General features: G+C 44.5%; 1 protein-coding gene across 1 annotated transcript in view; it reads right to left on the reverse strand.

The window, feature by feature from the left end:
- The window catches only part of KCMF1 (potassium channel modulatory factor 1), a 45,118-nt gene extending 44,193 nt beyond the window's left edge, over window positions 1–925 (reverse strand). Inside the window, exon 1 of the mRNA XM_084225025.1 lies at window positions 395–925. Coding sequence (XP_084081151.1) covers window positions 395–410 — 16 coding nt within the window. The 5' untranslated portion in view covers window positions 411–925. The remainder of the gene's footprint in view (window positions 1–394) is intronic.
- Window positions 926–12,420: the final 11,495 nt, after the last annotated feature.

Genomic DNA, 12,420 nt, shown 5'->3' on the forward strand with positions numbered 1-12,420 from the left:
GCGGAGCCCGGAGGGACCGGCCGCGGCCGACACGTCGGCAGGGCCGCCCCGCGCCACCGCCCACCCACGGCGGCCGGGCCCGCCGGGGACGCCGCACCTCGCTCCGCCCGTCCTTCGGGCGGAGGAGCGGGGCGGCTGGGCACCCCCCCCCGCCGCCCGTACCTGCGGCCCCCCGGCCCCGCCCGGCGGAGGCCGCGCGGCGAACGGGCCGTACCGGCCTCCCCCGCTATGACACTGCAGAGCGCGGCCCGCCCGCCCGGGCCTCTCCTTCCTTCCGCCGCCGGGCCCCGGGCCCCGCTCCCGGCGGCGCCATGATGATGATCGGCCCCCAAGGCCGCCGGGCCGGGCCCCACCGCCGCCGCCGGCAGCGGCCTGGGCGCCCCGCGCCGCTCACCTTCATGTCGGGACATCCTAGTCCAGAGACGGCGGCCCAGGCCCGTCTCGGGGCTCCCGCGGGCAGCTCGGGCGCCGCTGCGGCCTCGCCCCCCGCCGCCGCCCCGGTGCGAGAGGAGAGGGGCCGGGGCTGGGCCGGGAAGGGGGCGAAAACACAAGAGGCGGCGAGGAGCCGGCCTCCCTCCTCCTCCTTCTCCTCCTCCTCCTGCCTCCTCGCTTGCCCTGCGGGGGGCGGATCCGGCGGCAACGGCTTCCCGGGCGCCGTGACACGGTGACTCCGGGCCCCGCCGGCCGCTGGCGCCGCCTCCCGCGCCGCTCCGCCCCTGCCGCACCAGCGACGGCGGCGGCCGCGCTGGAGCCTTCCCGGCCCCGGCCCCTGCCCCTTCCCCTTCCTCCTCCCGCCCCGGCCGCGCTGCTGGAGGAAGAGGAAACTCCCCGGCAGGGCGGCGGCCCTCCCGCGCGGGCTGCCGGGCCAGGGCGGGCTCCGCCCGGGGCAAGGAAGCGATCGAGGTAACGGAACTCAGCACCGGCCTGACCCGAAGGACACGCACTAATCAGCTTTTTTTATGTAAAAGGAGCGAAGAAAGAGCAGCAGAGAACAGCATGCCCTGAGCCGGCGTTCCGTCACTGATCGCGTTACTCATTCTGCCAGATTTGGGGAGCTGCGACTCCAGGCAGAGGGCTGGAGTCTTACCTTCGTGGTTGTTTTTTTGTGTTTGGTTTTGTTTTGGTTTTTTGTTTTTTTTTTTCCGGGTTCCGCCTTTTTCAGGCCTGCAGAGGACTGCCAGAAATGTCCTTCAGTTAAACTCCAGCTCTGTAAAGAGGATGCCTACGGTGTGCCGTGTGTTGTTCAACTCACAGAATCACAGAATAGCTTGACTTGGAAGGGACTCAAAAGGATCGTGAGGTCAAACTCCTGGCCCTGCATAGGACCAGCCCCATGAATAACACCATGTGCCAGAGAGCGTTTTGCAATGCTTCTTGAATTCTTTCGGGCTTGGTGTTGTGATCACTTCCCTGGAGAGCCCGTTCCAGTACCCAACCACCCTCTGGGTTAAGAACCTCTTTTTAATGTCCGGCCTAAACCTCCCCTGACACTTCATGCTGTGCCTTCAGCTCTTGTCACTTCTCATGATAGATAAAGAGATCAGTGTCTGCCCCTCCTCTTCCTCTCAAGAGGAAGTTGTTGTCTGCAATGAGGTCTCCCCTCAGTCTCGTCCAGGCTGAACAGATCAAGGGACTTTGGCCACTTCTCATATGGCTTCCCCTCAAGGCCCTCTACTCCAGACAAGTCTGTCCACACCATGAGGACTTTTCATTGTTGGCTTCCTGCCACTTCATGGAAGCAGGCTGGTCTTGAAACAAGTGAAAGACCTGCAACAGGGTCGTGTTTCTTCTCTGGTTCACATGCACAGGGCACATATTTCATGCATTTTGTTTTTGCCTTTCTTACTGTAACTTTCTGGCCTTTCCCTAGATTCAATCCATGATAATAGCACCATCTTTTTTACCTTCTCCCACCTGCTTTCATTTTCTCAAAGTTTTCCACCTACTGTGCTCATGGCATTCCTTCATCTTTCCCTTTTGCCAATCCAACACCTCTGTCTTCTCCACTCTTACACCACAGCTCCCATATGTCTGCCTCAGCCCTACAAAGCATTTATGTTGGTGAAATATCTTCTCAGTCTGTTTCAAAGACCATGAGGGCCAACACCAGTGCAGCTTAAGCATCAAGGTGCTCAGAAAGGCAGGAGTGAACCAGAAGGTGTTGAAAGGAGGAAGTGCCAACCACATTCCTGGCACCACCTCACTCCCATGCCAGTTGCATTATACATCCTTACATGCATGTGCACTCTTTGTTCCTGGTACAAAGGTGTTCCTGGTTTCTGAGCGCCTGGTTCACTTCCAGCTTTCCTTTATCTACATGCAGTTTCATAAACAGTGCCTACTGAGAAGATAGCTTGGATTTAAAAGTCTAAAATTCCAGTGGGTTGTGGGCATTTTCAGTGGCAGCAAGCAATACCGGTGAATTTGATAAGCTGTAGGGGAAAATGGAGATAATTTTGAGGACCATTTTGATGGGAGCCAATGACTTCACTGCTTATGAAGACAGGTGGACAGTCAATGACCATGCAAAAAGGTTGCAAGAAGTACACCATAGATGACAAGAACCTGAAGAGCACCTTGCTGCTGTCATAATACTCACTACCAAACTATGAAAACATGTCTTTGGAGTGTTTGTCACCAGTCTAGTTCTGGTGATAAAGCTGTACCTATCCTGCCAGCATTTCACAGCAACAGTGCACAGACTGGAGCAGTGAGTAAAATGTGTTTCTCTATTTTGTCACCAACAATTTTAAGTGCAAATGGCAATTGTTTCACCCAGATGCAAATTACAGACCACCAGTTTCTCCCTTTCAATCCCTAGAAGAGCAAGCTGGTTTGCAAGCTAGTAACCCAGCTGGCTACAGATATTGCATTTTTGTGAGAGACTGAGGCTGCTCCTGAAGAAAACTTTTCTCTCTCTGAGCACTACAATGCTGTGTTGGCTGTGCTGGGTTTTATCCTGTTACACAAGATTGACCTGCCACCAGAGCTTCTCCCCATGCATCTGATAAAATACAGACTGCATGCCAGGTATTTCAGTGGGACCTGGAAGACTCTGTGCTTAATCTTGGAAGGCCTTGGTCTAATCATCTTGTTTCTCCACAATTCAGTTAAAAATCAGTTCAATAAACTTTCCTCTATTAAGTGTTTCTCAGATGGATATCCCTTGAGTGCACATGGTGCCTCTTCTGTGGCATATTCTCCATCTTTGTAGACTTGAAGTCCAAAATTAAAACTGTTGTCCTGTTATTATTTCCTGTTTTCTTGCCTTAAGGCCTGTATCTATACCCAAAGACACTGTATAGATAAAAGCCTTGGTGCTTTTGGAGTTATGTTAGAATAGGCCTGCATGTGCAGCATTATATGCAGCACCTGCATTATATCCTTCAGTGGGAATTTCGCTGATTGTCTCTTCTGCAAATATAGCAAATACTGCAAATGTAAGATGACTAGGCTCTCAGTGATGAGGATGTGGCAACTCTGTATGTGCAAAGAGGTACATAACAGAATTTGAATGTCCTTTACAAGGTCATGGCCACCAGTAAAAATATTATTTTCTTCTATTATTTCTATCATAATAAAAAAATAGCAACCTATACTGTCCTGGTTTTGAGCAATACTGTTTCTCAAACCCACATGCTGTTATTCTGCAAGCAGAAAGAGAAAGAAAGGATTTAGTTAGGTTTATAAAGTTTTGGTGTGGATTAATCTCTCTGCCTCTAAGGAAGGAGCCTGCTATAATTGGGTTTCTTGCTCTTTCTCTCCCATACACCAGAAGAATTCATAGGTGAGAGTTCCTTTAAAGCCACGAGGAAAAAAATTCAACATTAGTATCTTCCCAATGGATAAAAGCAAGCTGAGAAATAAAAATTTTCTTACCCAAAGTCATTCAAGGTCAGAGCCTGACAAGGGACTAGCGACCCAGTTCTCATAGCTAATTAGGCCATTGGATAAGCCACAGTGATAAACAGAAAAATTGATGAATTTTCCCAACATATAATAATACTATGTAAAATTTGTTTCTGAAAGTCATAAATTCCTCTGAAATAGGCGAAGAAATGGTTGTGTGGCCTCATGCAGTTCCTTTCTCTGTCATTGTAAACAGGGTGTCTGAAATAGACCAGGAGAAGTTTGACCACTGAACAGTGGTCACTGAACTTTGAATTGAACAATAACATTGCTGTTAATTGCCATTAATGTCCTCAGAAATATTCATTCTTATGTAAACTACTGAAAGCCTGCTTAGACTGTGTTTTTAACTTGTTTCAGTGCTATATATTCAGTGCCTGCTATGCTAACAGACTTCATCCATTTGAGGAGTGTGTTACTTTTCTTGGACATGTCATTACCAAGACTGGGCAACACACTGCATGCCACACAAGCTCCTTGCAGGTTTGGTGGTTCAGACTCACACTTGGAACTAAAACACGAGAATGGTACAAGTGTGGTTGCTTGCTCATCAGTAGATGCATATGGAACTGTGATGCATACATACTCAAATACCAAATTGTACACTGGTACATGTCAGGGCCTTCCACTGCAATTTCTTTTTTCCTGTTTTTCTGCCTCCTTTTGCTCAGTAGTGGTTCCACATGACACAGAGTTGCTTACCAGCTGTGTTCAGCATATGTAAATAAAGATTTTAAGAGAAATAAAGTCTTGCTTCTTTCTAAATTATGAGTAAAGCTCCAAGTAACTTATTCTTACTTTCTGTTTTACTTTCTGTACCAAGGATGCCTGGTTTGCCATGATAACGGTCTAGAAAACATAAGGACCTTGGGATTCCTATGGCTGGACTCTAGGATTCTAGGTAGGAAATGGTATTTCTACCTAAATAGTTCTTATGAACTGAATTTTTTCATGTTCCCAGGCTTATGCTGTCTCACGATCCACCTTGAAGTGTCCAAAGCACTGGAACTGCACAAGTGAAACGGTAGGAATCAGGAACATCAGACAGCTTTGCTTAGTGAGTCCCATTTAGAAATTTTGCAATGGAATACAAGCATCTCATGGGACAAGAGTAGATTTCAGCAGATTTTTTTCCCCTCACATGGAATCTCTACTATACCTTGCAAAGCACAACTAAATCTACTATAAAATGCTTATTATCAGTTTAAAATTTTATTAGAAGTACTTATTTTGAATGCTGGACACCTCTAGGATGTGCAATGGAAATGCTATGCTGCTATGTCCATAATTTACTGGCAACCAGCAGTTGCAAAAGTGGTTTCATTTTTTCAGACATACAGTCCAAGAGTAAATGTCACATCTGTCTTCTTTCCTGAGCTGTGGTCATGTGGTTTTTTTGATCTTAAAATTGAGAGCCAGATGCAGTTAAGGGATAAAGGATTTTTATCTCGTTATTTAATAAGGATTTTTATGGTACAACGCTTCACCAAGATGGAGCAGAAATGTACACTCCCAATAGATTGTGTATACAATTTTATAGACTTCGCAAATTAGCCTTTCCAGTCAAATTAGCCTTTCCTTTGAATGAATAGCATGATATCATCCCTTCCTGAAGAATTTCTTCCTGGATGGGCTTAAACCTAGTTTACAGGATGTATTTTAGAGAGGACCTTGGCTCCTCAAGATAGTGTAGGGCTTTCTGGACTGCAATTCCAAGGCCTCTAGGATGTTCTGGCCTAACAATACCAGGACTATGTTAAATTATCAGATTTAAGGAATTACAAGTATACATGTTAAGAGCATTGAGGATACATGAAAGGTATATAAAAGAAAAGGTAAAAAATCATCATGGGATAAGTGGTATCCCCATATTCACCTGCACATACCCTGAAATCATTGCCACTCCCAAGCCCTCTGTAACAAATTTTGCATGATCCCAGAATCCTTTTGCGAGTTGGAGAGGTGGTATTAAGAAGTTAAGCTGATGGGTACTTGTACACAGCCAAACATATGGGTGCAGGCACTGCATAGAATTCTAATATACTGCTGCTCTTCTCCTTCTATCAGCAAGCGTGTCTGGACTTCAGCAAAATGAGGAATTGCCTTGTTTATCTCCTCCATTTTGGAGTCTGCATTCAGAGGTTACCCCAGATTGGTCCTTCACTACTGTGAGCTTTCATCTTCTCCGCAGTCAATTTTTGATGCTGGTTAAGATATCAGATGTTGATATAAAGTTTAAAGTGCTCCAGCTAACTCCTTCTCTTCGACTTTTCTGACCAAATCTTTATGAAGAATTTGAGCCAAAATAAACACTGAAAATTCATCAAATCATTCTGTCCTCTTACAAAAATACTCCAAACTGACTACATACCCTTGTAATGGCATGGCTTCAGTAAGGCACAGTGTTCTTACAGGACTGAAAGTCACAGCACACTAGGAAATAGAAATGGTTTTTAAAAATTCTCCAGATTCCAGCTCTAGAAGAGGACAAAGAAAAAAAGAAGTTATCCTTTCTCAAAATTACTTTTGCTGTTTCTTTGGAGGTTAGCGCTGAACAAAACGATAATCCTCTACTTGATAACCAAAAATGTTGCCATTTTGACTCCATTCGTGTGAGTGAATGAATGAGAAACACAGCGTCCCAAACACTGTTCCCACAAGGAGGAGATATCAGGGATGTATCCTGTGTACTTACAAAGCCTTTTTTCTGTGAACAGGAGGAAGCAATTAAAAATTATCTGCTCATCACCATAAAAACTCCTCTGCTGCCCAGATGTGTTTTTTGCACGTATTTCTGGGAGGCATGCTGCAATACTGGTTCAGGCTATGAGCTAAGTTTTTTATTACCCTCTGGTTTTTTTCAGCCCTTTTCTTCCTATCCCTCTCTCTTTCTAATCAACACCTGCACTTATTCATAAGGAATTTCCTTATTCAAAGGGAATTCAAATCATTGAGTGATTGTCTTTGACCTTTTTGTGTGCAGATCTGTGCCTATTTTTATAAGCACTGGATACTGACATACAGGAGACAAGCTACTCTTTGCAAAACTTGGTGATTAATCTTTGGATCTGTACACCTCTGTTTTAGTATAATTAAAGATTGGTTACTTATGCCTAGACTTTGCAACTCACTTGCTGAAATCATAGTATGTGTGAGATGCTATGATGAGGTGATACAATGCCAGTCTCCAAAACTCGCCTCAGACTTGAGGAGGCCTTCATGGCTGGCTCCTTTTCCATGAGGACCCTTGTGAGCAAAGGGGCACTCTAGAACTCCATGCAAAATCTCATCAGCTCCAGGACTATCCAGGTTAAGTGCAGGATGGCAATGCAATGCCTGGGGAGGCATTTGTCTGCACCGCTTGTGCCTGCTTTGCAGGCACAGTGCTGAGGAACAGAAAGCAGGTTGAAACTCCCACAGTGTCAAAGACTGCTAGCACTTGTTGGAATGAGGGGCATCTCTGAGTACACCAGAAGTTTTCAAACATATGAGGACATGTAATTTCTGCTGGAAAAAGCCTGTACTATAAAGTGACAGCTAAAAGCTGGCATTGTGGGATACAAAAACCAGGTTTTTGTGGGTTTTGTCTTGGCCATAGCTGCTAAGTAGCAATCCTGCAGTAAAACATGTTATATCTCATCATTCTCTTCTTCTTCTCTCTCTAGAAATTTTAGCCTGCATGGCTCAGACAAGCATGTATCTCACAGTGTATTAGCACTTAAAAACAAGAAATGAGAAACTCAATACTGTTAACCTGGAGGGAAAAGACTGCTTTTACTTGAAATACACAAAATTGCTCTGTGTGCCATGTGGCTCTGTCTGGTTCTGCAGCGGGCACCTGTACTGAAATAATTTGCTCTAATATTCTTAACTGTTGTTAGAGATGCATGACTAGTGATTTTGGCTTGCCCTTTTCCAGTCATCCCTCATTTTTCTCTTCTTCCTGCAATGAAACCTGCCACATTCTTATCCTGGTAAGCGGGCTTTGGCAGAAGAGGGAGCACAGCAGTTCTTTTTTTTCCTTTTCCTTCTTCTGAAGCTTCTTTGTAGTAGCACAAGCACTTACTCAGCTGGTTTTGGATCTGTTGGAGAGATGGCTTGGACAGCAGTCAGGGCACATCAGAAAACCAAAGAAGCAAATAATGAAATAGACCTACCCAAAGCAACCCAAACCCAAAAGAATGAGAAGCCCAAACACAAGAAGATCTATTCTGCAGTTGTAAGATCACTGCCCATGAGCAGTACTGCGATGGCAGCATTACACCTGTCACCAGCTGTTTCAGGTGTGGACAGAAGTACCAGAGCTAGTAAAATGCCTATGGGAGGGGGTAATGGTAGCATGTCCTGGGAGCTCAGTGCATACACACAGAACAAGCAGCTGCATGTGGGACACTCTGAGTGTGCAAGATGGCTTGCCTAAAGTGACACAGGGCATCTCTTCATTCACTTAAAATCCCTGCACTGTGGTGACGACCCATATGACTCAGCTTCGACAAACCAGCGCATGAGAAAGAGAAGTCTGTCTTTGACCTTCTTTAGCAAAGTTTTCAGTCCTGCTTAACAGAAAGCATAGAAACCGCTGCAAGATCTGCAACAACATGCTTGGCTTCCTCAGCTTGGCCCAAGTCCTCCCCTGAGTTCCAAGAAGCAGGAGTAGGTCATCTAGTCCTTCAATCTATATTCCCAGAAACAACAGCAATGCCCAGCATTTCATTACAGAGGGACAAGAGAAATTTATCACAACAAGGCCAGCTCTAGGGGACCAAAACTTTCCAGCTTGTGAAGGTGAATGAGTGAAGCAGTCTGATTGGAGGCATGTCTCCAAAAGATGTAAACGGGCCACAAACCCCAAGTTCTGAGCAGAGGGGTTTAGTTACAGCATTATTTTTAGAACACCAGGACTAAACAGAATCCAAATCTGTACAAGGTGTCCAGTGTCAGAGGAAACATCATTTCTGTTAATGAGACATTCCTCTCCAATTAACACCAACACGAAGATGACCGTTTAGCCCCTCCCAGAATACTTGTGCTTGATGCTTACGTGGCGCTATGTATTGAATTACCAAGCAGCTGCTCTTCCGTGTTTAATTAGCAGGTGTGAAAGTAGTGATGTTGCACGGTGGAGGTGGTGAAGCCGCTGCTTTTCCTGCACATCAGCGGCATCGACGGGCTTGGGGCTGCGTGTCACAGTGTCATCTAGTGGCCGGTGTCCACCTACTCGGCGGGGCGACAGGATACAGCTACGATTCTAATCCCTGAAATCCTCTCCAGGTTTTCAGTGCTTCTTCAGAGACAGTGAAGGTGATACACCTCGTGGAGCACAGTCCTATTCCAAAGCAGTTTCATTAGACACATGATGTAGGCATCAAGGCATCCTGAGGTGGGGTTTTTAGCTAAATTTGGTGAAGCTTCTGGTAGCTCATCATGGTACATACTTAAAGAAACCTAAATGAGTGTGTGCACCCTCAGTTTTGGGTGTCCCATCTCTCTGTAAGTCCCTCATCACCATGGCACTGTATGCATAGGGAGCTAGCACTTTGATGAAAGTGTTTCATTTGGAGGGAGTGATTAGAAACCTCCCTACTTCCTTATTGAAGAATATTGCCACTACAGAAGGCACACTCCTAGTCTGCCTCAGCACAACCAGACAGCATCTGATACAAGCACTTTATGCTAGCAGTGGTTTTGTACTGAATGCATTAGGAAGGACTCTCACACTGTTTTGTCATCTAAGTTGCAAAGACAAAAAGGTGGAAGTCAATAATGGCTTATTAAGACAGGGCTACACCAAGGCAAGAATATCAGCTTCTGATGAAAGCAAGCATAGGATATGTCTTCACACTTAACTAATGCTCCATACTCCACTAAATGTTCCAGTTACACTGATTTACAAGGGAGAGTTATATCATTTAGTTTTCCATTTAGACACAGCTCTTCAATAATAAAATTGTACACAAGAGTCACATAATTACACACAACATTAAATTTTCTTGTACAGATGAACCTACTGGGACTAATAACTGTGATGTTTGCCCTGATCAAAGGTAGCAGTACCAATGCCTACAAGTTAAAGTCATCTCTAACCTCCTACTCTTAAGACCCTTTTCTCTACAGGTCATACATTTTGTCAAGCTCCTTCTTCCACCAGAAACATTTTGTCTTGGATGCATTAAAATTCAAGGTTTGGTGGCTTCACTTGCAACCTGGCTGGGCAGCCATAATTTTTCCAGCTCTGACAGCTCAGTATTTTTGTGTATGGTTGACCAGCAGAAAACTGAGGTGTGTTTGGAAGAGAATTTGAGAGCTTCCTTGCAATCCAAGTGACAGAAAATATAAACATTTGAAAGACGGAACACTTCTGTTTCAACAGCGACTTTTTTTGATTCCTGTTGTTTAAGCAGAACTCCAGGGTCCAGCACATTTTTTTCTCTAGGATTCACATGTTTTGTTAGGTTACAAGTTTGCTCTATACGAGACAAGGTATTTTTTCCATTAAAAATATGTATTGATTATTTATTGGTAAATGAAGCTCTGAAGTGTTATTATCTTTCCATGTACCACTACGCTTGCATAACCAGTTGTCCTGGTTCAGGGCAAATTTGGGAGAGAACCCCCAAAGGGGTTCCTCTAGAAAAGCAGATTCAATTGGCCTCTCTTCCTAATTGATTTGGGAGAAAATACCTCCTTGGAGAAAAGTGGAAAAAACTATTTATTAAACAATAAAACCTAAACAATATTAAACAATAAAACCCCTTGCTGCTCCAAAAGAGATGACAAACTCAGAACGTCCCCTCCCCGGGTTGCAGCTCAGCTCACTCAGTCTCTTATCAGTCCCTCCGGCGCTGGAAATGCCGTGGCCCAGGCCTGGCCCGGTGGGCCACAGGCACGAGCTGCCGGTGCTCTGCTGGGTGTTCAGTCCAGAGCAGGTTTAAACAGGTCCAAAGAAAAGGGAAAAAACACCACAGTCTAGGGAACTTCTTTGCCTCAGCTAGCTAACGCTAACTAAAACAAAGGAGAGCTCTGTCCCGCTGTCCGTCCATCTGCAGACAATACAGTCCAGGAGCAGGAATGTGGAGGAGTGAGGGCAGTGTCTGAAAACAAACTTCGTGCTTCTTCTCTCCCCCTTCACTCTCTGGAACAAGTCTTAAAGGTGCACAACTTATTATTCAGCATAAACAGAACAGATGATTATTGGGGATAAAAGCATCTGATAGTCAACCCAACACACCAGTATAAAACCTTACCAACTCTCTTAGAATCTTATTCATCACTTATAAACATAATTTTCAAGAATGGAAGGCCACAGGTTGACCATATCCCCAAAAAGGTTTTGTCAGAGGAATCCTACTCTTGCCACTAGGAAGTCTGTATGGCTAAATCCAAGCTTGTGCCTCAGCCCACAAGTGACTGAGATCACATCCCAAAATACACTGTCCCTGTGGACACTTCATCAATCTTACCTTTTGATGACTTATTGCTGAAATTTATGCTAGTGTCTATAAAGAATACTCTGCTTTATTCCAAGGGTCCTCTGAATTTTGTGAAAGATACAGGAAGGTCTTAACACCATATGCAAAGAAAAAATTCTGTTCCCGCTTCATTGATGATGTTTATTTAAAGGATTGTATTTGACTGTTTCATCTTTTTGAGCTTTCTTGACTCATAGTTGCAAATACATTACATTGTCCTGAAGACCTTGAACACCCTGGCTGTTCAGTACTCCATATTTAGTACAGTTTCAATTAGGAACAACTCATAGAAGTAGAAACACCCTTTTTGCTTTGTACTGGAGTTTCAAATATAGCAAAAAAACGCCCAAACATGTAAAAAAAAAAAAAAAGGAAAAAAAAAGAACCCCCCAGGCTAACCAATCTCCAAAAGTTTGAAGTCCATGTCTGTTTTGAATGTTCATTTGAGAAAACACAAAAATGTTCTCTCTACTGCTGAGAAAGCAGCAAAACCACTACAAAATCACATAGTTTTGTATATCAATTCCACTCCCTGAGTTGTTTTGAATTCCAAGAGTGCATTGAAATAAAGAATTTCAAGTGTTAAAAAATAATCTCCACTATTGTGTAATCACAGTTAACGCCTTTTAATGTTTAGTGTCAGAAAGAGTGCATATTATGGAATAAATATCAGCATTTGTTTCTTCCCTCTATGATCATTTCCAATAAAATATTTCATGTCAGACAAACACTCTGTAAGAACACAGTTTACAATAACCATTTGCTGAAAACAGGGTAGATGCATTTTTCTGGTGCAGGTATACACCTTCTCCAGGATCCTCAAAGCATTTTTCCTGTCTGTGCAGGGAAGAATTCAGGGCTCCACTGAATATATCAGGTGTACTGAAAGTTTCCGGAATAAGAATACTCCAGTGCAGAAGACATCTCAATGCAATAGAATCCAATACTTATACAAGGGGATATTTTACCTCTATTAGCATCTGAAATAAACAAACTATGCACTTACAAGGACCAAAATAAACACATTAAAAAAAGCCAGACA

The sequence above is a fragment of the Fringilla coelebs genome, assembly GCF_963513975.1.
Source record: "Fringilla coelebs genome assembly, chromosome: Z".
NCBI classification, from domain to species: Eukaryota; Metazoa; Chordata; class Aves; order Passeriformes; family Fringillidae; genus Fringilla; species Fringilla coelebs.